This window comes from Peromyscus eremicus, chromosome 10, assembly GCF_949786415.1.
Source record: "Peromyscus eremicus chromosome 10, PerEre_H2_v1, whole genome shotgun sequence".
Classification (NCBI taxonomy): domain Eukaryota; kingdom Metazoa; phylum Chordata; class Mammalia; order Rodentia; family Cricetidae; genus Peromyscus; species Peromyscus eremicus.
In genome coordinates, this window is record NC_081426.1 from 65,294,804 (window position 1) to 65,317,982 (window position 23,179).

At 46.7% G+C, this 23,179-nt stretch overlaps 1 protein-coding gene across 12 annotated transcripts in view; it reads left to right on the forward strand.

The window, feature by feature from the left end:
- The window catches only part of Dcun1d4 (defective in cullin neddylation 1 domain containing 4), a 95,518-nt gene that overhangs the window by 14,790 nt on the left and 57,549 nt on the right, over positions 1–23,179 (forward strand). For 9 of the 12 annotated variants that reach the window (XM_059275991.1, XM_059276002.1, XM_059275999.1 and 6 more), the window contains 2 exons: positions 21,325–21,395; positions 21,566–21,605. The exons of 1 other annotated variant lie outside the window; for it this stretch is intronic. In XM_059275991.1, coding sequence (XP_059131974.1) covers positions 21,325–21,395; positions 21,566–21,605 — 111 coding nt within the window. The remainder of the gene's footprint in view (positions 1–21,324; positions 21,396–21,565; positions 21,606–23,179) is intronic. 2 more of the 12 variants (XM_059275997.1, XM_059275998.1) reach the window with 1 other exon arrangement.

The window sequence follows — 23,179 nt, forward strand, 5'->3', positions numbered from 1 at the left end:
TGGCTGGTTACATTGTATCTATAGCATGTGGCAGGAGTGTGAGGTGGCTGGTTACATTGTATCTATAGCATGTGGCAGGAGTGTGAGGTGGCTGGTTACATTGTATCTATAGCATGTGGCAGGAGTGTGAGGTGGCTGGTCAAATCGTATCTATAGCATGTTGCAGGAGTGTGAGGTGGCTGGTTACATTGTATCTACAGCAAGGAGCGAGGATTCTGGCTCTCCACCACTTTCCTCTTTTTTGCAGTTCATTCATGGACCCAGCCCATGAGAAGGTGATGCCCACGTTCACGGTGGGTCTTCTTTCCACTATTAAGCCCTCTGAAAAAGACCCTCACAGAGATGCACAGTGTGCCTCTTAGGTGACGCCAATCCAGGGACGATAGTGACAAGATAAAGGACCACAGGCAGTATCTGTTTCCAGCCTCTACAATTATCCTCTCTCCCCAACTCATTACTGCCATCGTGGGTCTGACCCCGCCTTCTTTCTGATAACCAGCGATCCTGTGAGAGGCTTAGCCTGTGCTGTGTTGGTCTTTCAGCAATCGAAAAAATCTTTGCTTTTAATATTTCCTTCCTACTTAAAAACCTCCAGGGCTTCCAGGTCCTCAGTTAAGTATGGCCTCCTCAGAACAAGAACTCAGGAGGCAGAGGCAAGCAGATCTCTGTGTTCAAGGCCAGTCTGGTCTACAGAGCGAGATCCAGGACAGCTGGGGCTACACAGAGAAACCCTGTCTACAAAACAAAACAAACCAAACACATAGGAACCTAGTGGTGTGGAATGGCTTCTGTAGTTGAGGTCTAGTTTCTCTCCTTGGAAGGTTCCCTCCTTCCTACCTGCCCTCAGAGCTCATGACAGTAAGGGGCCAGGACAATATTACACTCCCCAAGACCCATTGCCAGTGACCCACTTCCTCCAGAGGTCCCATAGTTTTTAACCTACAAACAGCACCACTACCTGGGTACCAAGCATCTGAGATATGAACCTTTTGGGGCATTTCATACTCAAACCATAATACAGCTATATGTAACCTTTAATTTTGATTGAAGAATGTCTAGTCTAGAGAGATTGAAATGCTGGTATGTGTAAGGGACTAGGAAGAGTCTGTTTGGGGCAGAAGGTAAGAGCTGTCACTGGGTTTGTTTGGGAGATAGGTTGACATTATTTTGATTTTCTTTTTTTCTGTTTTAGGACCATATCCTGGTCTTAAGGCTTTATTTCATGAAGTGAGATATGGGCTGGAGAGAGGGCTCAATGGTTAAGAGCACTGGCTGCTCTTGCAGAGGACCTGGGTTTGGTTCCCAGCACCTACGTAGTGGCTAACCACAGTCCCTAACTCCAGTTCCAGGGCATCTGACACCTTCTTTGGCCTCTGAGGGCCTCAGGCACACACATGCACAGACATACATGCAGGTAGAGTACTCATGCACATAAACACAGAAAGCAGTACAGTGAGATTGTCAGTGTTCTTCCACTTACTGTGTTACAGTGTGTACGTTCAAGCTTAGTTGACAGGAGAGAACTCTGGTTGGGAGCCCAAGCTGGTATTAATTGCTTCCTGCAGTTTGTTCTTACTGTGAAATTCAGGTTACAAGTACCTCTTGAGAATTATTATTTTAAGAACACACTTTTAAAAAAATGTGTCTTAGAAGAACAACACTGAAATGCATTTTAAATAGGATGGTGTCTTAGGAAGAACAACACTAAAATGCATTTTTAAATAGGATTGTGTGCTTTTTTTTTCCCCCTCCTGGAGTGTCCATGATTCTGCAGAGTGCCTGGTACCTGAGGTTTGATTTGCTTTTCTTTTAATTAAAAAAAAAATGTTAAATGAGTTATTTTCACTTTAGAAAGTCAGACTGTCATTTTGAAACTAGTGACTATATGGAATAAAACACTAGATGATAGGAAAAAGACCCCTCCCCCTGGGTAGCACCACCTCTCGGGTTTTTTGGGGGATGGAGGGGGGAGTGTTGGTGGTTTCTTTTCCTACCTGCTGCTTGTATCAGCAAGGCTTGCAGAGCGGGGAGCGAAGCATCCTGACAGGGACAGCTGTCTCTCCTTGAGGGTTCAGGCTCAGCCTGGTGAGGGATCCTTACCTTAGCAGCGAGCTGATCGGAAGCACCCTTCCTCCTCTGTACAACCTGAAGGCCGAGGCCAGCAAAGGCAAGAAAGCTGTAGCCTGCCGAGAACCATTGTGGTGCTCATCCAAGGCGGCTCTGTTGGTTTCAGAGGCTGGGTGCAGTCCTGGCCGTCCAGGAGGAATGTCGCCATGTGCCTGTGGGGACTCTTGCAGTTGTGCGCTCGGCAGGCCGGGCTTTCTAGTCTTCCTAGTGAGTCTAGTGCTGTATTTAAAACGAAAACCCAAACAAAACCAACGCTTTTCCGTTGAGGCTCGCCACAGTTGGTTTCCAATGCTGCCAACTAAGAGCTCAGGCATAGCCCCGTCACTGGTCCGGTAGCCTGGCAGAGGCTCTGTGGAGAAGAGCAGCTGTATCCTCTCAGTGCAGCTCCACTTAGAGGTGATCGGTCGAAGGGTGCATGTAATGTCACATGTGATGTCACTGGTGGGAGCCAGCATGGCGGGGGCTCAGGACTCTGGTTGTCACCTGGAGCTGTGTACTCCTGTCCCTACTCATGGCCAGCCTCTTACTTCTCTGAGAAACCCGCTTCAGGAGGTGGAATGATCAGAAGCTGGCCCCTAACTCCCTGTGCATGTTCTGATTCGAGAATTCTAACTATTTGTGTTTTTTTGGGGGGTGGGGTGGGGTATTTTTTTTAGCCAGAATATGATATGTTAGATATGATAATATGATAGTTCTAAAGCTTTCCTGGTCAAGTTTATTGAGGTTATAATTTACATGTTGTGAAATTATAGACACTTAAGTGTATAGTTGGATAGACTGGTAAATAAATACCCGGGCAGAGCAACTTGTAAGCCAAGATGTAGAACATATTCCAAGAACCTCCCCATGTCCTGCCCACCAGTCAGCACTTCCCCTAGACCCCACTTCCAGACACTTGGCTCTTCCGATGTGTCTGTGGTCTCCTTCATGTTAATGCTTGGCTATTTTTCTTTTCATGAGGCTATTACAGCATCACATACACTGGGTGGAAGGAAACTGTCCACGCTGTATGAACCATGCATCTCACGATTGGTGCTTTCACCACAGGGAATGGTTACCCCAGCCATTGTCCAGTGGGTTTCTTTTCTCGGCCCGCAGACATGGCCCACCACTGTTTGCTCATGGATGCCCTGGTGTCTTCCCATTGCTTCATGCTTCATGGAAGGCAGTTTGGGAAGTAGGAAAGGGCTTGGTAGGTGTAGCCCCTTGAGTCAGAATGTCTGGCTTCACATCCTTGCTCTGCCGTTCATTATTTGTAAGATTGTAGGTGAGTTACTCAGCTATTTCGTGCTCAGAGATCTCATGTATAAAAACTGCCTTCTCATTCAGGCGGCGGTGGTGGCGCACACCTTTAATCCCAGCACTTGGGAGGGAGAGGCAGGTGGATCTCTGTGAATTCAAGGCCAGCTTGGTCTACAGAGTGAGTCCCAGGACAGCCAAGGCTGTCCACAGAGAAACCTTGTCTTAAAAAAAACTAAAAAAAACCCTTGCCATCTCTGGGGCATGGAGCTGACAGTCACCAGGTGTATTGAGTACGTACCGTGTACAAGGCCCAGCTCTTCATTTTCTGAAGATTTTCATTCTGGTATGGGTGAGGGGCAGATAATAACCAGGTGTGTTTTGTGGTGATGAGAAAAATAAAGCAGAGGACGTGTGTGTGTGTGTGTGTGTGTGTGTGTGTGTGTGTGTGCGTGCGCGCGCGCGCGCGCGCGCGCGCGCGGTTGCATGGGGGGGGTGGATACCAGCATCCAGGCTTTCGGTGTGGGGTGGGCAGGCCTGATTTGAGGGACAGCAAAGAGCCTGGGATGAGGGAGGAGAGTTGAGAGATGTTCCCAAGGAACCCATGAGCTGAGCCCCCCGAGGCGCTTCTGCTGCTGCTCATTTGTAAGGATGGCCTCCTTGCTTGGCGTGGCCTCGCAGGAACCATCAAGGAAAAGAGACATTCTGTTATTTGGGCGACAGGTGTGCTACTCAGGTCCCTCGGAGCCTGCTTTTCAGAGAGTGTGGAGGGAACAGGGAGCGTGCAGGTGAGGGGTGAAAGGTGGCTGCTGGGTTCATGGCTGTGCAATGTGTTTGGACCCAGGAGGAGGCACACAGCCAGACTTCCCAGAAGGCTCAGTAGTTATACCTTGTCAGCTTAGCTACTTTTGGTGTTTCACTGGGGACGGATAAAACTGGGCTCAGGGGTGGGTGGCCTTGAGAGGACAAAGGGGGTGGGCAGACCTGTGGCCGCCAGGTGGGCGTGTGGGGAGCCGAGTGCAGGGGGAGGTGAGGTACAGAGTACCTGCAGAACGCCTGAGTGGACAGGAAGCACAGGGGGGAAGGGGAGATGGGACACTGGGAGAGAGGTAAAGGGACATGGCTGGGCTAAGGCCTCTTCTCTTACCCCTGTGTTCTCCACCCCGCCCCAAGTAGATCTGCTGCATCCCCATTTCACAGGTGAGGAAGCTAGAATACAGGAAGGGTAGCCTCAAGGTCATGAAGCCTTTGCACAGTGGCTTGAGGTTGAACTGGGCGTTCTGACACCAGAGTTGGGGTGCTCCACGCTACAAGTGGACGGGTCTCAACTTCGCACGCGGGCTTTTCATTTACTTCTCTGGGGGAGCATGTTGTCCTGGCCTGTGAGTGGCAGGTCAGAGCCCGCTGGCACTGTCCTGTCCTGTGCCTTAGACTCCTCCTCTTGGAATGGTGTGGCCGGTAGACTGCCTGAGGTCTGCAGCCGGCTCTACAGCCCTCCTCGCTTGGCAGGGCCACCTGAAGTGACAACGGGAACTCAACCGCGCTGGAGAACTGTGGCCCGGAAAAGTGCTCTGCACTTTCTTATTTGCTGTGGAAAGAGTTTCAGCTGCTGAGGTTTTATCTTAGATAGGTGTTACGTGGAAATACTCTTGCAAGTTTTAAAATATAGTTGATGTCTAAGAACATTTTAGAAAAATGTCAGAACATGAGGCTTGCCTCAGAGCCACTCAGTAGCTTTTATTTATTTGTTTGTTTGTTTGTTTGTTTGTTTTTCGAGACAGGGTTCCTCTGTGTAGCTTTGCGCCTTTCCTGGAACTTGCTTTGGAGACCAGGCTGGCCTCAAACTCCCAGATATCCGCCTGGCTCTGCCTCCCGAGTGCTGGGATTAAAGGCGTGCGCCACCACCGCCCGGCTCAGTAGCTTTTATAATGTAGTTAGCCCCACGGCACCCCATTTTTTGTCTTAGGTCATGGTTAGGTATTTATCTTTAACATCTCTTTTTTAAAGATGCCATTCCCCAAACTATTCCAGACTTCTTGTCCCGAGCAATGAAATGGGACAGGGTAGTTGTCGGTCAGTCCAGGGGATAGTGTACTAATGGCCTCAGAGACACAGCTCCTTGTTAGCCCTCTGACTTGTCTTTCTGTCTCGCTGTTCCAGGTCCAGGCCTGGTCTCTTCTGGATCATAATAGTGAGAGGTGGAACCGGTGTGTGGTGTGGGCTGGGCTCTGTCAGTGTGCTTTGTGTACCAGCTCTCTGATGCCCCGGAGCCTCTGAAGAGGATCTTGTCATTCTGGCTCAACAGATGGGGGCACCGAGGTACCGTGAGTTAGATTGGTGATGTATGAGGTGTCTCAGCTGGGACACAGCAGAGCTGGGACTCTGGCCTAGAGCGTGCCTGACCTGACATTCTTTCCTCTAAACCTGGCTCCTGAAACATCGAGATTGAAGGCTATTTTGTCTCTGACTGACCCCATGGAGCTGTGTACTCAATGGTAGGCAGGGTGAGGAGACGGAATCAGCAGTCCTTTGTACCTTGTCACATTGGGAACGCAGCCAGCTTGTGCGTCCTGAAGTGACTGGATCCTTTGAGATGACAGTGGCGGGCACAGATGCTGTGTCCTGGATGGCATGCCTCCTCTTGGGTGGCTGATTTCTTCTACCAGCCTCTTCCCTGGTTTTTGTGAGAGTGAGGTGAAAGCACCCACCGCCGGACGCCTAGATGGATTTAAGTTTGGATCTTGTACTCTATGCAAATGTGCATCCCATCACACAGTGACCCACTCGTCTGTGCTTTTCTGTAGACCCTCTCCTTTGGCTTTTTGTTCCCGTAGAAAATAAATGAAGTTAACACTTTCCTCCCTTGTTCCTGCCCTTCGTTCCCATGCTGCAGGGCGCTGGATTAGTCTTGTCAGGCAGTGCCTTGGTTGTTGGAGTGGCTTTGGCTGCTGGCGGGTGATGGCTGAGTTGAGGTGCTGTGTGTTCGAATCCATTCTCCCAGTTTCAGTAGTTGATTGGGTCAGACCCTGCTTCTCTGGACATATAAGCTGCTTTGGTGTTGCTGACCTGGGTGGCAAGCTGGGGTTGGTTTGGCTGTGATGGGAGAAGGTTTAAAAGATGCCACCCTCCCTCTGACTTGTAACCAGCACCTAGTTGTCACCTACCATGCCCCAGGCACTGACCTCTCTTAATTCTTGCACCAGCCTTGTGAGGTGGGCACCTCTAGCCATTTGGTAGAAAAGGAAATGTCTACTTTTGGCAGTGAAGGCCATGTGGTGTGGAACTGACTGTAAACCTAGCTTTTGGGGTCTCCTACCTCATCTTACAGTGTGAAAAAGCCTTTTCACATCACTGTTTTTTTAATAATTTATTTTTTTTTATTTTATATGCATTGGTGTTTTGCCTACATGTAGATCTGTGTGAGGGTGCCAGATCCTGTGGAACCAGAGTTAGAGACAGTTGTGAGCTGCCATGTGGGTGCTAGGAATTGAACCCAGGTCCTCTGGAGGAGCAGCCAGTGCTCTTAACCTCTGAGCCATCTCTCCAGCCCCACATCACTCTGTTTTAATAATTTTGCCTTAAAAGTAAAAATTTGATTACACACACAGAAGACCTGTGCCATCTCATACAGCCAATAACTTAATTTGTACGTGAAGTTGTAAGTTTCAGTTTTAGTTTTCACAGAGTATTGGCTTCATTTTTTGAAAGATGCTGTATCCCAAGTCATTTTGAAGTGAGTATTTTACTGTAGTTTCTAAAAAAAATCATATATTGTACTTTTCAAATCCTGAGCCCCATGTATGTCTGAGCTTAAGTTCCAGTCTGTAATCGTTTATGATTCTGCCAGCCTAACATCAGTGTTTTTGTTTTGAGACAGCCCGGACTGGCCTTGATCTTGAGATCCTGCCTCTTCCTCCTAAGTTCTGAGAGGTAGCAGCATTTTAAACAAGTTCAAGCCTCACCCTCAGCCGTATACACATCTACTCTTCCTTCAGAGCCGCGCGTCTCGAACGCTTTGTTCGTGTTTCCTCAGCCTGCGGTGTCCTGGCCTCTGCACTCTCATTCCTGTCCTCACTGAGGTCTTTGTGAGTGACCCCCACATCGCTGAGGCTGTTGGCTGTTTTCGGACCATGAACCTCTGTTGCATATCCATCCCTGCTGTGTGCCAGGCTTGTGCCCTCGGAAGTGTTGGGACAGGGTGAGCAGTCCTTTGCCCTGAAGCTTGGACTCTGAGTGGAAGTCTATACAATACACACAGTGGCCTCCTATTGAAGGGGGGGGGGAGGGGACAAGTCAGGACTGGTGGTGAGTGTGGTATAAATGGCCTGGAATTCGATTGCGATGACAATCAGATACCTCCCTGACTGTACTAAGGCCTCTGCATTGTATACTTCAGATGGTGGCTGATGTGGAATGTGAATTGCGTGTCAACAAAGCTGTTCGGAATCCCATAGCAGCAAGTGGCAAGGCCTGTGAGGACATCTGAATCCCCTGGGGAAGTCAGATCCTAGAAGGGCCTACTCCAGTAGTTAGTGAAGACCGCCGTTGGGCCTGTGAATCCCAGGTGTCAGGGAGGGGGAGGGCAGAGTAAATTCCAAGGTCCTGCAGTGGGACATGACTTGAGTACTCAGGGGAGAGTGTGGTTTGGAGCAGTGGAATGAGCCAGGAGGCCATGGGACAGGCAGATGGGGCCTTGCGTGGACTTGCCTTTCCAGAGGGAAGGAAGCCAGACACTGTACCTGTGGCTGTCACTCCAGCGTACTCTCGCTTTACCTACAGACTTCCTTTGTCCATTACACTTAGGTCCTTCTGCATGGTGCATTGAACCCACGGGAGAGGCACAGCCCTGCACTGCTTGGTCCCTGGGATACAGAGACTTGGTTCCTTGTGTTTGGTTTGGCTTTTCTGGCAGTAGTGTGGCTGGTATTCTGCCCTTACCCCGTCCCCCTGCCCTTGCAGGGTTATCTCATGAGTTTCATTGTGACAGAAAAGGCATTTATTACGAGCACGGTGGCATATTTTAAATGTTTGTACCTGAGGACGCTGCTCACTGTTGAGCAGGCCGGAGTTTAGATAATAATCAAATACCTTTGTGAGTCTTTGGCCAGGAGAACACGGTGCACTTGAGACGTGAGTGACAGTGTCGTGTGCCTCTCCAGTTACCGCTCTCCCTCCTGTGAAATGCCATAAATAACTGTTAGACAGTTGGACTAGCTTAGCATAGAATAATAAACGGACAGCATTCTCAAAGAGCAGGAGACAGAATATGCATTATTTATAAGCCTTAAGTTTTAAAAAATGTATTTTTAATTTAATTCACACAGTAATTGTACATGTTTTGGGGGTACAGCATGACATCTTAGTGCACGTGTGTCATGTGTGGTGATCAGATCAGAGTGATTGGCATGTCATACCATTCCCATGGGCCTATTCACTGTCCTCTCGACTAGGTAATTTGAAATATGCAAGTAATTGTTGTCAAGCATATGGAGCCTCGTGTCCTATGTAACACGAGGATGGATTCCTCCTGTGCGGCTCTATCCCGGACTCTGGAACCATCTCCTCTTCATTCCTCCCTCAGACCCTTGGTAGGCGCTGCTAACCAATACTCTGTCCTTTTTGGGACAGGATCTTATTCTGTAGCCCAGGCTGGTCTAGTGCTCACACTGTAGCTTACTAAACTAGCCTGGAGCTTGCTCTGGAGGATAGGCTGGCCACCAATCCTCCTGCCTCTGCCTCTCAAGTCCTGGTAGTGTAGGTGCACACCAGCATGCCTTGTCTGTACTTTGAGAAGAATTTCTTAGCTTTTAAGCAGATTATGAATATTCCCACGGAAATATTCTAAGGTGCCAGACATGCCAGTCACCCTGATCTGATCACCACACATATATGTTCTGTGATGTCACATTGTACCTCCAAAATATGTACGATGACTATGTATCAATTAAAACCAAACGAAACTATGCAGTATTGTCTCTTTGTGCCTTATTTCGCTTTCAGTGCCCTTTGGTTCCGTCTGTGTTGCTGCAGACGACAGGGCTCCATTCTGTCATGGCTGTCGAGCGTTTCACTGTGTACATACACCACAGCTTTTTTTTTTTTTTTTTGAGACAGGGTTTCTCTGTGTAGCTTTGCACCTTTCCTGGAACTCACTCTGTAGCCCAGGCTGGCCTTGAACTCACAGAGATCCGCCTGCCTCGGCCTCCCGAGTGCTGGGATTAAAGGCGTGCACCACCACCACCCGGCACACCACAGCTTCTGCATTTATCTGTTGGTGCGTGCTGAGGCTGACTGCTTGTCTTTGTCAGCAATGTCTCAGTAAATATGCCGAGACCTCCTCTGTCCTCACTTCAGCCCCTCTGGATGTATACCCAGCAGTGAGGGGGTGCATCTTAGGAGGGCTCCATTTCCTAGATTTTGAGGAGTCTCACGCTGTTTCTTTCTTTCTTTTTTTTTTTGACCATGAGGATTCTGATTACTGACACTCCTTATCATACATCAGTAGTGATGAATAATTGTTGTCAATAGTCAATGATAAGGAATTGACAAAAGAAATAATCAGAATATCAGTTTTAATTTCATAAAACAATACTAATTATCAGACTTTGAGTCAATTGCTCTTAGTTATGCCTCTCTATGATAAAATCTAAAGAGTGATTATTGCTCAGATATGGCCAGTACTTTGATTTAAGATTTATTTATTATGTAAACAGTATTCCCTGCAGGCCAGAAGAGGGCACCAAGTCTCATTATAGGTGGTTGTGAGCCACCACGTGGTTGCTGGGAATTGAACTCAGGACCTTTGGAAGAGTAGTCATGCTCTCAACCACTGAGCCATCTCTCCAGCCCATGCTGTTTCTTAATGGCTGTACTAATTTACTTCTACCAGCAACATGTTTTTTTTTTTTTTCCCTCCACATCCCATGTAGCAATGCTTTCTGTCTTTTGGATAATGCCATTTTAACCTGGTGAGATGACGTCCCATTATGACTTTGAATGGCATTGCCTTGGTTACTAATGTTGAACTTTTGGTTTTTTTTTTTTTTTTTGGTTTTTCGAGACAGGGTTTCTCTGTGTAGCTTTGCGCCTTTCCTGGAACTCACTTGGTAGCCCAGGCTGGCCTTGAACTCACAGAGATCCGCCTGGCTCTGCCTCCCGAGTGCTGGGATTAAAGGCGTGCGCCACCACCGCCCGGCTGAACTTTTGTTTTTTTTCATGCACTTGTTACTCATTTGTCTAATATCTTAAGAAATCTCTTGAGCCCATGTCCATGCAGGACATTTGTCCATTTTTAAATAGCATTTTTCTTGCTTGTTTCTTTGTTGCTTAGTGTCTTAATAAGTCCCCAGGCAAGTGAAGAGGCTTGCAGATACTCTGTTCTCCTCTGTAGGTTGTCTCTCCCTCCATTGACTGTTCCCTTTGCTGTATACAACCTTCTCATTTACCATATATCAAATTTGGCTTTTGCAGCTTTGTTTGTTTTTGGGTCATATCCAAAAAAATCCTTCTCCAGACGTGCGCCCTGAAGCACTTCCCCTACATTTTCATAGTAGTTGCATAGTTTTGGGTTAATGTTTAAGTCTTTGACCTATTTTGAATTGTTTTTTAATTAATTAATTAATTTAGTTGTTGTTTATTTATTTTTGAGGTATGGTCTTACTTATATAGCCCTGGGATCCTGGAACTCACTCTGTAGACCACGTGGAGCTCTAACTCACAGAGATCCACTTGCCTCAGCCTCTAGAGTACTGGGATTGGAGGCATACACACAGGCTTTGATTTTTTTTTTTCCGTGTGTGTGTGTGTGTGTGTGTGTGTGTGTGTGTGTGTGTGTGAGAGAGAGAGAGAGAGAGAGAGAGAGAGAGAGATTTTCTGCTTTTGTATTATGTGTCTCTTTTTCCCAGCATCATTTAGTGACGAGACTTTATCCAATGTATATTCTTGCTGCATTTATGGAAAATCTGGCTGTAGCTATGTAGATTTATTCTTGGATTCCTTCGTCTGTTTCATTGGCCGGTGTGTCTTGTTGTTGTGATGGCTATTCTTGGTTGTCAACTTGACTGTATCTGGAATGAACTACAATCCCGAAATGGAGAGTATACCTGTGATCTGGATCTTGAGGCAGGAAGACACAGGCTTTTGATTCCGATCTTGATGTAGGGAGGTACACCTTTAATCCGGGCCACACCTCCTGCTGTAAATCTGCATAAGGCCCATGGAAGAAGGAAGGGTTTGTTCTTCTGCTTGCCCTTGCCTCATCAGCACATCTATCCCTTCACTGGCGTGGGAGCCTACTTCTTCAGGATTCTAGCACATACAGAAGACCATCTGAGACACCCAGCCTCGTGGGACTGAGCAGCTCTAGGTTCTTGGACTTTCCATTCACAACTAACCATCCTTGGATTAGTTGGACTGTCGCCTGTAAGTCATTCCAATAAAACCCCTGCTGTGGATATCGTTCTGCATAAATAAAACACTGATTGGCCAGTGGCCAGGCAGGAAGTATAGGCGGGACAAGGAGAGAGGAGAATTCTGGGAAGCGGAAGGCTGAGGGAGACACTGCCAGCTGCCGCCATTACTAGCAGCATGTGAAGATGCTGGTAAGCCACGAGCCACATGACAAGGTATAGATTTATAGAAATGGATTAATTTAAGATATAAGAACAGTTAGCAAGAAGCCTGGTACGGCCATACAGTTTGTAAGCAATATAAGTCTCTGTGTTTACTTGGTTGGGTCTGAGCGGCTGTGGGATTGGCGGGTGTCAGAGATTTGTCCTGACTGTGGGCCAGGCAGGAAAACTCTAGCTACAATCCCCTTCATATATATGTATGTATGTACATACATATGTACTCATGCACGCACAAACACAGGTTCATTCCTTAAGTTCTGTGACTCTGGAGAATACCAGTATCATGCTGTCTTGTTTACTGTTTGTTTTTATGTTTTGAGATGAGACAGGGTTTCTCAGTGTAGCCCTGGTGGCTGCCTTGGAACTTAATTTGTAGACCAGGCTGGCTCGGCTGCCATGGAACTAACTCACTTTGTAGACTAAGCTGGCCTGGAACTCAGAGATCCACCTGCTACTACCTCTCAACTTTGTAGTATGTTTTAAAGACAGGTATTGGAGCCTCAAGATTTTGTTCCCCTCTTTTGCTCAAGAGTTTTTTCATTGTTCAGTCTTTTGTGAATTCCACACAGATTTTTAAATATTTTTCTATTTCTGTGAAAGATGTTAATATTTTTTATAGGAATTGCTTTGTATCTTGTGGCCACTTTGGGTAGCGTGGATATTTTAGTAATATTCTAGTCCATGAACATGGGGCATTTTTCTGTTTCATGTTTTCTTCAGTTTTACCAGGATTTTGTAACTTTTAGTATAAATGATGGCTGATTTCCTTGTAGGTACTCTGGGTTTTATGGCTGTCATCAGTGGTATTGGTCTCTTGTTTTTCTCTGAACAGTGATGTTCTTGGTGTTTAACAAAGGTATTGATCTTTGCATGATGTTTCATACCATGGAGCAATTCTGAATTTATGAGTTCTCACCACTTTTGGTATCAGTCAGTTATCTGTATTACCTATCTGTCTCCATTAATTAAGCAATCAGATCTCTTGTCTGCACGTGGATAACTTGGACACCTCCCCTGTTGTATGTTTTTAATTTTGTTCTCTTATGGCTCTGGCCCTTTTTTTTCCTTTAGAAAAGTTGTTAGAATTTTTTAAGATTTAGCCAGTTTTAATATTTTTTCTTTAATATTAAACTAATTCATATACTTGATAGCTAAGGTCGTACATTTCATGTGGAATGTGATCTTATCCTCATAAGGAGGAGGACTGGGAAAAGTAAATTTGGGCTAGCAGTTAGGAAGTGTTTCTTAGTTATGGTTTCCATTGCTGTGAAGAGACACCATGACCATGGCAACTCTATTTATAAAGGAAAACATTTAATTGGGGCTGGCTTACAGTTCAGAGGTTTAGTCTATTATCAGCATGATGGGACTTGGTGGTGTGTAGGCAGACATGGTGCTGGAGCTGAGAGTCCTACATCTTGATAGGCAGGCAACAGGAAGTGGTCTGAGACTCTGGGTGTGGCTTGAGCACATATGAAACCTCAAAGCCCACTCTACAGTGATGCACTTCCTCCAACAAGGCCACACCTACTCCAACAAAGCCACACCTCCTAATAGTGTCACTCTCGTTATTCTATTTCTTAAGTCTGTTTATCTCCTTGTATACAGAGCTTATTATTTTCTGGTATTTCTTTTCTCAAATATTTTTTCTTGCTCAGCTCGCCCCTTTTCATTATGTATCTTCATTAGAGTTAACACTAATAACTACACAACATAGTGTATACTAGGCTTTTTTGAGATTTCTTCTGCCAAGGAAATTAACCCAAAACCCTTCACTTTAGCCTCAGGCAAACATTTCAGACAAGGGCAAAAGGCAGCCACTTTCTTCACCAAAATATCATGAGAATGATCTCTAGGCAACATGCTGAAATTCTTCTCCTCTGAAAACTCTTGAGCCAGCTCTCCACAATTCAAATCACTCTTAGTAACACTGTCTTCCATGCTTTTAACTGGTATGGCCCATTTAGCAGCACTTAAAGCCTTCAACTGCTTTTCTAATCCATAGTCCCAAGGTCTGTTGTTGGATTTTTTTTGGGGAGAGGTCCTGCCACCCAGTTCCCTAATAAATACAGGGAGGCTTAATCTTTCTTATGAATGCCCAGCCTTAGCTTGGCTTGTGTCTAGCCAGCTTTTCTAACTTAAATGATCCCATCTACCTTTTGCCTCTGGGCTTTTACCCTTCTCTATTTCCGTATATCTCGCTTTCCTTCTTACTCCATGGCTGTCTGTGTGGCTGGGTGCCTGTCCCCTAGCATCTTCTTCTTTTCCTTTTCTTGCTCCCTTTGCTCTCCTGCTTCTTTTTATTCTGCCTGGCAGCCCACCTAGTCCTCTCCTGCCAAGTTATTGGCCATTCAGCTCCCTATTAGACCAATCAGGTGTTTTAGGCAGGCAAAGAAACACAGCTTCACAGAGTTAAACAAATGCAACACAAAAGAATGCAGCACATCTTTGTATCATTTAACAAATATTTCCATAGCATAAATGAATGTAAGACATCTTCAACTAATATTCCACAACAAAGGTCCGTATTCTTTCCAATAAAAGCATGGTCAGGCCTATCACAGCAATACCCCAGGCCCTGGTACCAACTTCTGTCTTAGTTAGGGTTTCTGTTGCTGTGAAGAGACATCATGACCACAGCAGCTCTTATAAGGGAAAACATTTAATTGGCTTACCTTTTCAGGTTTGGTCCACTATCATCATGGTGTGATATGGTGGTGTGCATGTCTACGTGGTGCTGGAGAAGTAGCCAAGTGGCCTACATCTTGATTTGCAGGCAACAGGAAGTGTTGCATGGCAACAGGAAGAGCATGGCTTGAGCATATATGAGCCCTCAGAGCTGGCCTCTACAGTGACACACTTCCTCCAACAAGACCACACCCACTCCAACAAGGCCACACCCCCTAATAGTGCCACCCCCTTTGGGGGCCATTTTCTTTCAAACCACCACAAAGTGTGACTTACTCCCCGCTTGGCCAGTGCTGCCATCTGACCCTGTTTGAGAGTGAAAAGGAAGGGCCTTGGAGGGCCACAGCTCAAGCCATCTTGGTGTTGTCCCATTTCCCCCCTGCATTCCAGTAAAGATTTATGTGCAGGTCATTTCCTCACTAAGGCAAATAAAGGCTCGTTTTGGCCTCCTAAGTGCATGTGTTCTCTGAAGGAGTTAGCTCTCAGCAGCAGCTGGCCTGCACAGTTAATGCAGTAGATAGTACAGTAGGCATGCATGCCAGCCACCAGGAGCCTGGTGGCACCATGTGCAGCTTGGTGCTGTGCTCAGATTTGCTTTCTTGTAAAGGTGTGGTAGATCAGTTGCCACTGGGTAGTTAGTGCTGGCTGAATATGTCATTTCTATCTGCTCGATGTGCGTGCCCTCTGGCAGGAAAGTTGAGAAAGCATAGTCTTAGGATGCTTAGTCTAAACTCTTCAGCAGGGTTCACAGGCTTATTGCTTACTCTTTCTCACGACACTTGAAGATGACTTGAAATACCCTGCCTCTATTAAAGTGTGTTAGCTCGTACCTGCATTCATTCACTGTTTTGAATCTTTCTTGAGCACTCTATATGAGCAGGTAGTGTTCTGGGTATTCGGAATACAGCAGTGGGCAAGATCCTGGCCTCTGTAGAGCTGTGTGACAGTTTATAGTGCATGGTATGTGGTACAAATGCAGCAGAGAAAAGCAGAATGTTGCAAGTGGCAGAGTGCAGATGCAGAAGACATCCTGTCTGTTGGTCTGCAAGATCCTGTCAAGAGGGTTATTTAAATGACACACTGAAGTGTGAGAAGAAACCGTGCTGTTCTTAATGGGAAGAACACTCAAGGCAGGGGGAAGCATGTGCAAAGGCTCTGAGGTGTATGTGTGTGTGGTGTGCTCACAGAGCGTCAGTCAATGAAGTTGATGCGATACAGGTAAGGCACGTGCCGCGCTCTGGGCCCGTGATAAACTGCTTTGAACAACCTTCCCTTTCTACTGTGGCTGAGGTAGGAGTCAGTTTTAGTTTGTTCCACATGCTCCCTGATTGACAACCTCTTTCTATTGATTGGTGTGTGCCTTTAATCCCAGCATTTGGGAGGCAGAGGCAGGAGGATCTCAGTGAGTTCAAGGCCAGTCTGGTTTACATAGTGAGCTCCAGGCCAGCAGGACTGTGTAGAGAGATGGTGTCTAACACTAACAGACAGAAAGGCTTTTTTAGCACGTTAACTCTGTGCATGTGTTTACCCAGAGAGACCGGTGTTTATCCATTCCCTCCCATTTGCTGCAGTCCTGTACTGCTGTAGCTGCTGCACCTTTACACCAGGCAGGGGCAGCCGGGGGCCCAGGGGCCGAGTCTTGCCCACCATCTAGTTTTTACAAATGATGTTTTATTGGAAAACAGCTCCACTTCTTTGTTTATGTACTAGTTATCTGCACTTGAGCGGCAGTGGCCAAGTAGTTGCAACACAGATGCATCGTACCCACAAAGCCCCAGATACATGCAGTCTGCCCCCCAACAGTAGTATCTCTGCCTCTGCTCCAGACTCATTCAGTCTGCCCCCCAACAGTTGTATCTCTGCCTCTGCTCCAGACTCATGCAGTCTGCCCCCCAACAGTTGTATCTCTGCCTCTGCTCCAGACTTAGTGTTGATACCCAAGGAGAAAGTTCTTCCTTGTTCACTTCAGCAGTTTCTCAGAATTGGTTCTAAGTCTTCGCTTCCTTTTGCCTATTGTTATTTTTCTCCAGGGATAGGGGTGACTGGGGTAGGGGGTGACTGTGGGGTAGGGTTGACTGGGAGTAGGGGTGACTGGGGGTAGGGGCTGACTGTAGGAATAGGGGTGACTGTGGGGGTAAGGGTGACTGCAGGTAGGGGGTGACTGTGGGGTAGAAATGGCTGTGGAGTAGGGGGTGGGGGTGGGGGTAGGGGGTGACTAGGGATAGGGGTTGACTGTGGGGGTAAGGGTGACTGGGGGTAGGGGGTGATTGTGGGGGTAGGGGATGGCTGTCAGGGTAGGAGGGTGGGGTGGGTGAAAATTGCAAGACAGGCAGAATAGGAATTTGATTGCTTTTAATTTGTAGTTTACTGAAGGGAACGCCATTGCTTCATAATGTTGGCATTTTTCCTTCCAGAAATAACCATCTCTGCAATTATGTCTTCCACTAGACTTGACTCTTTCTGCATTTCTGTTTCACATTTCGAAGTTTATTCCTATGTGTGTTACTGCTTTGATGCTGTTATCACTGGACGCTCTCAGTTATATCTTACAATTGGCATTGTGGTAGAAAGGAAGGATTTTGTTTATTGTGTATTAAAATTGTCTCCGATCCTTACAGATATATAAACTATTAGAAAGTGAATTGTTGTTTGACGGTCTTGTATGAGCTCACCCCGGGTCAATCGATCCCCACTACTCGTCATGTTGTAGAGGTCTATATCTACGGTGGGTTAGTGGGGTGGTTTGGTGGGGTGATCTGAGCCCTCCTTCCCTTTCATCTGGCACAGATCACAGCAGATAGTAATGAAATCAAGTGACATTTTCATACCTGGTCAGCGTTTGTTGGTGGTTTTGAAAATACCCAGAAGATAATGTAGGTGAGGTCTTTACCAGTCAGGCTGTGCTGTGCAGAGCAGATTATGGCCATAATGTGGACTGTAGAGGGGTGCCTGTCCCCTGCAGTCAGACCACCCCTGCTCACTGTGGAAAGCCTTTGGATCACAAGTACAGTTGACTTAACCTTGCATTTATCCTTTAGAATTGAAAGATGAGCCGGAGATTTTTATGAATCTGTTAGTGCTTTCCTGAATTTATTCCCTGTAAAGCGTTTGATCTTTACCCTGACATCTCTGCCGTAAGGATGTGAAATCTATTTTAGATTTCAAGGTCTATTACTTGCCCTGAGCATGGAACAGATGAACCATAAATCCAGTGTCTGTTAACCTTTGTGAATTTATCTTTTATTGCTATTTTTTCCTGCTAAATTTGTGTCTTCTTAACTTACACTGTGAGACTAAAGGACTATTCATGCTATTGGTTTCGTCTGTTTTTCCTTTTGCCTTTTTGAGTGCAACAACAACCTGGTGCTTGTGGTAGGACTTGGGTAAGGAAACAGATAATTGACATAGTATGTGACTTGTCAGATGGACCCTCTTGTTGCCGTTAGTGAAATGAAACACTTACATAGAATGTAAATTGTGAGCATCCCGGTGTCTTTCCCAGTGCGTGGAGAGTTCCTGCCCCCATCACTGTGTGTGTGTGTGTATGTCCACACTTTCATGCGTAGCAACACTGTTATGGGTTGTGGAGACATGTCAGGCTACTCGCATCAGTCACAGAGGAGCTCTGACTTTGGGGTCTTTGGTACTTTGATAAGTCTTTGGACCTGCAGAGATAGAAGCTATTTTCTGTGGTGGCTTGGTGTGGAGTTGATAGTTTTAATTGAGTATTCTAGGCATTGTGGTTGGGTGTGACCCATCTTGACATCATGTAAGCGGGTATTTGCATAGTTTCATCCTTAAAGCACTATACAGGGTAACTTGTTTTTCATTCTACAGATAGAGTTGAAAATTAGGTTGAATTAATGTGGTGATATTTTATTTGTGCTTTAATAAATAAAGTTTGCCTGGAGATCAGAGGAAAAAGTCAACCACAACACAGAAGTCATGCAATGTTAGCACTTGGCAGGCAGCATCCCTGTGAGTTCAAGGCCACACTGGAAACAGAGCCAGGTGTGGTGGCACATGCCTTAAATTCCAAAACTAGTTAACCATGGAGGTCTGGAGGTCTGTATAGACAGACAGGAAGTGACAGCTGTGTAGGAAGAGGAAGTGATGTAGCTGGGCGGAGAGAGCAAATCAGAACAGAACTGTGGGTAGACAGGAGTAGGTCTCTTTGGAAGCTGTGGAGTTGTCGAGGAGAGGCTGACTGTGGCTTGTTCTGCTTCTGATCTTTCAGCGTTCACCCCAATACCTGGCTTCAGGTTTTTTATTAATAAGAGTCTTGTAAGATTCGTGTTACAAATGAACTAAAACCTGTGGACTGGCGATTTGAACCAACTTCTAGAATCCAGGGTCAGAATATATAGCACAGTACATGCTTTTGGCTTGTGCCCCTGTGGACTGGGTTGAGTATGGAGGGGAGACGATGGGTGTGGAGTAGGAAGAGAACGATTTGTGGACTGGTGTGAAAGACAGAAGCCAGGGCAGGGTGTAGTAGCTCATGAACGTGGGGACTCACTGTGTGTCTTCTCTTGTGTGTCTTCCATCTTTCCTACAGGGAAGGGGATGGTTGAACAACCTCCATTTGTGTAGGAACACTTATGCAAAGTCTGGTATGACCTGAACAGCAGGCTAGTGAAGTGACATATGGTGGCCACGGGACACGTGCTACATGTGTGCTGGCCTTTTGACACATCCTTTCTGCCTTCCCTTCTGTTATCCTCAGTGGCAAGACAGTCCATGGTCTCAGCGTTGGTTTCGGGGGTGGGGATGGGGAGCAAAGTGATAGTGGAATGTGTTGGCCTGTTCTGTTTCTAAACAGAACACTGAGATGGTTGTGGTTTGGGAGTTGCAGAAGGGCGTGAGAGTTGTGTATTGCAGCTCCCCACAGCCCCTTGTAGGGCAGGTAAAACACTGTTGTTTCTGGCTTAGAGACCCTGTCCATTTTTATTGAGTATAAACACGAGGAGGTATGTACACTGTGCACACACATGCACACGTGTCCATTCTCATCCTGTGTACCATTCTGAGCCTTCCCTGTGCAGGTGTGCTGAGTGGGTCATCAGGATTGATCCTATGCCATTTACCTTCAGTATGGCCAGATTATTCGGATCCAGACAATTAACAGGGGTCTTAGCTTATGCTTGTTTCTAAGTTTGGGTCTTGAACATGCCCCTCCCCTTGCACTGGGGTTTTAGGGGAACACCACCACGCCTGACCAGGAGTCCATCTCTAAGGCCTGTTTAGAGGTTCTGGGTGGTAGTGTCTGCTAGAGCAGTGCAGGTGCACGTGTGTGTCGTCTGTTCCTGTGCCCACCTGTGACTGTCAGGGACATCTTGTTGCCTGGCTGCCAGCCCTGCAGGGCTGCCCACGAGTGGATTCCTAGGGCAAGTGAGCCTTTCTGACAGATTGAGAGCAGCAGGAGCCCAGTGGGTCCAGCCCAGCAGACAACTCACATGGTCGCATCTGACCCCTGGGCGTGCTCTCTACATCTGGTGCATGTCCCCGGGATCGCGGTGAAGTGACTTAGAATGGTGTGACTCCGAGAGTGTCTTTTCTAGATTACCTTCAGTCTAATATTTGTGATTGGAAAGAAATGGAATTAATGTAAGTCCTGCTATTTATAAAAATGCTTACTGATACATTTTCAAATATCAAATTATTAATAACCTTTTCACTCCTTTGTATAGTCTTTGTAGTATGTGCACATGCTTCAAAATCTTGTCTGCGTGTGTGTGGTGCTAAGGAATGACCTAGGGCTTCATACATGCTAGGTTAGGACTCTACCACTGAGCTATATCCTCGACTATAAAAGCATTTGAGGTGGGAAATTCTAAAGCCTGGTAGTGTACTGCAGTTGTACTGTGCAAGGTTCTGGCATGGAACAGCCTCCAGGCTCTCTCATGCCTGACATAGCGTGCAGTCCTGAAGAGGTTAGAGGTGGTGCATGGATGCCTCTGTGCACGGGGAGAGTGCTTTCTCAGGAGTGCGGCTCTGAATCTGTGGCATTCTCCACTGTTGCAGGGCCTGCAGGTAGCTGCACACTACCCTGGGCTCTGGGACCAACAGTTCACGAGACAGTTCTTTATCTGCGTGTTTAAGGGGAGGTGGAGGGTTATAGGTAGATTCCTGTGGCAGTACTGTATAATCAACCCCAGAAGAAATACACTGTAGGATTATTAAGTGCCGAACACTGGGACACCATTCTGTCGTTTTCTGGCTGGGGGTGTGTGTGCTTGTTATACCAAAATTCTGGGGAGGGATGGGAAAGCGAGCCCATTCCCTCTGAGATCTGAGCCGTCTTCTATTCGCATGGCTCGTTTGAGTTCCTACCGTTATTTATATCTTCCTAGGAGATGCAGGTTGGCAGCTGGCAGGATTTCACAGCTACTGCAGGATTTTCCTTTTACCTTAGAGTTGACATGAACTCCCATGCCTTTTAGCGTTTGGTTGGAGATTGGACTTTACAGTCAGAACTTATTTCTGGGGGCTGAGTTAGTAGTTGCATGTTGTTTACTTGTAAGTATCCGGTTAATTGAGGCACTAAAACAACTATTTGCGTTTACTTTTGAGCGTTGGAAATTTCTTACTGTCTGCGAACCAGCTAACACTGATTTCTTTTCTCCCTTTTCTTTTGAAGACTTTCAGCTGAACTCTCATCTCTCAACACTGGCAAACATTCATAAGATCTACCATACCCTTAACAAGCTAGTAAGTCAGTCTTTAACGATCCGGTTGCCAGCTTTGAAGCAGTCCTTTGTGCAGTTGCTTTTGATAAGAGAGTTTACGCTGTGGCTCTCAATTGCTTACGAAAGTACTGAGCTTGCGCGCTTGCTGTAGGGTGTGCGGTTTCTTGGTGTTAACGATCATATTTCTTACAGAATCTGACAGAAGACGTTGGCCAAGACGATCACCAAACAGGTAAATGTGAACACTACTGACTTTTAAGTGAGCATGCTGAGGTGTCACTGTGAAAGGGAAGCCATGGCCACAGAGGCTTTGAGTTACCACCCTAACGCGCACCCTGTAACATCCCTCAGAGAACAAGCTGTCACTGTTGAGGACCCCGGGTGAAAAGGCAGTCATGTGACAGCACCTTCCCAGCCGGGGATCTGTTCCAAAGCTCTGCATTGAGATAGCGCTCTGATTTCCTCCGAGGGCCTGAAGATCCTCTGGTAGGTTTCAGGAGCAGTCCTTTTCCTCACTGAAGCATCGCAGCTCGTGCTGAAAGGCCCTGGGAACGCATCCCGAAAGGCAGAGTGGTTTGAAAGGCGGGGAGGTGTTTGTGTCCTGTGGAGGTCCTGAGTGAATGAAAAAAGGAATAAAAAGAGGACATGACTGCTCCTAGGTGTGGAGGAGGAGAAGGCTTATTGTAGATAAGAAGGAGAGCGTAGCCAGGTGCATCTCTGTGGCCATGACCAGCCTACTGAACTGGGCCGTGACAGGAGAGAAAGGAGGGGAGAGGGAGAGAGGGGAACCAGAGCAGCAGCCAAGAGGGCAAGAGGCCCAAAGAGGGAAGTTATAGAGGAAAGAGCAGCTGAGGGAAGGACAGCCCAGCCCAGCCCAGTCTCAGGGCTGGAGAAGTTTAGGGTAGGGGTGGGGTATGACAGCCAGGAGCACCCTGTAACAGGTAGGAACTGAGGGATGCTGGGAGAGCCTGGTGACCAGTGTCAGCTTTGATTGTTAATAGGCACCTCAGTTTGCCTTTTGTCCTGTGTTTGAGACGGAACCCTGAGGGTTCCTGAGTGGGAAAGTTGACACCTGGTTCTTAAAGTTATGCTCTAGAGCCATGGTCCTCATGGTTTAAATAGCATTATGATTTCCCTACTTCAACCTCATGTGGTCTCGGTGTTTGCCCATCTGACCTGACCGGCACCCAGGCCATGATGCAACTGAGCAGGGGACCACACCCTGAGAATCACTTCTCTAAGCTATTTATGCTTCTAAAGTTCAGGAGCATGCATTTGATCTACAGCTACAAAATTTGTGGCAAAAATTATTAAGAGGTATTGTAAAATATAAAAATTACTACAGTTCTACGGTAGTGGATTCCGGTTGCTGCGACAGAACACCCTAGAACTAGACTTACAGTCATGTCTGGGGAGGGCCTGTTCTCCCTGGTGGCCTTTTCTGCATTCTGTGTTCAGGAGAGGAGGCACCCACAGGATTCTTCCATAATTCTCAATTCTCAGTCATCAGGGGTTCACCCCTGTGACCCCATCAATCCTAAAGACCCCAGCTCTCCATCCCAGTACTTTGAGAATTGGATGTCAGTATATGAATTTTGGAGGGTCACAGTCAGGCCACAGCTTGTTGAAGAAACTTGAATGGCACCAAAGTGAATGAAGTGAAACTTGTTGGCTTTGGATCTCCCAATCTACCACTTTCCCTAGTACTCTGTTTAATGTTGCCTTTTCCCCCAGATGTTTTCGTGCATGTGTATGTGTGTGTGTGTGTGTGTGTGTGTGTGTGTGTATGTATATATATATATATAT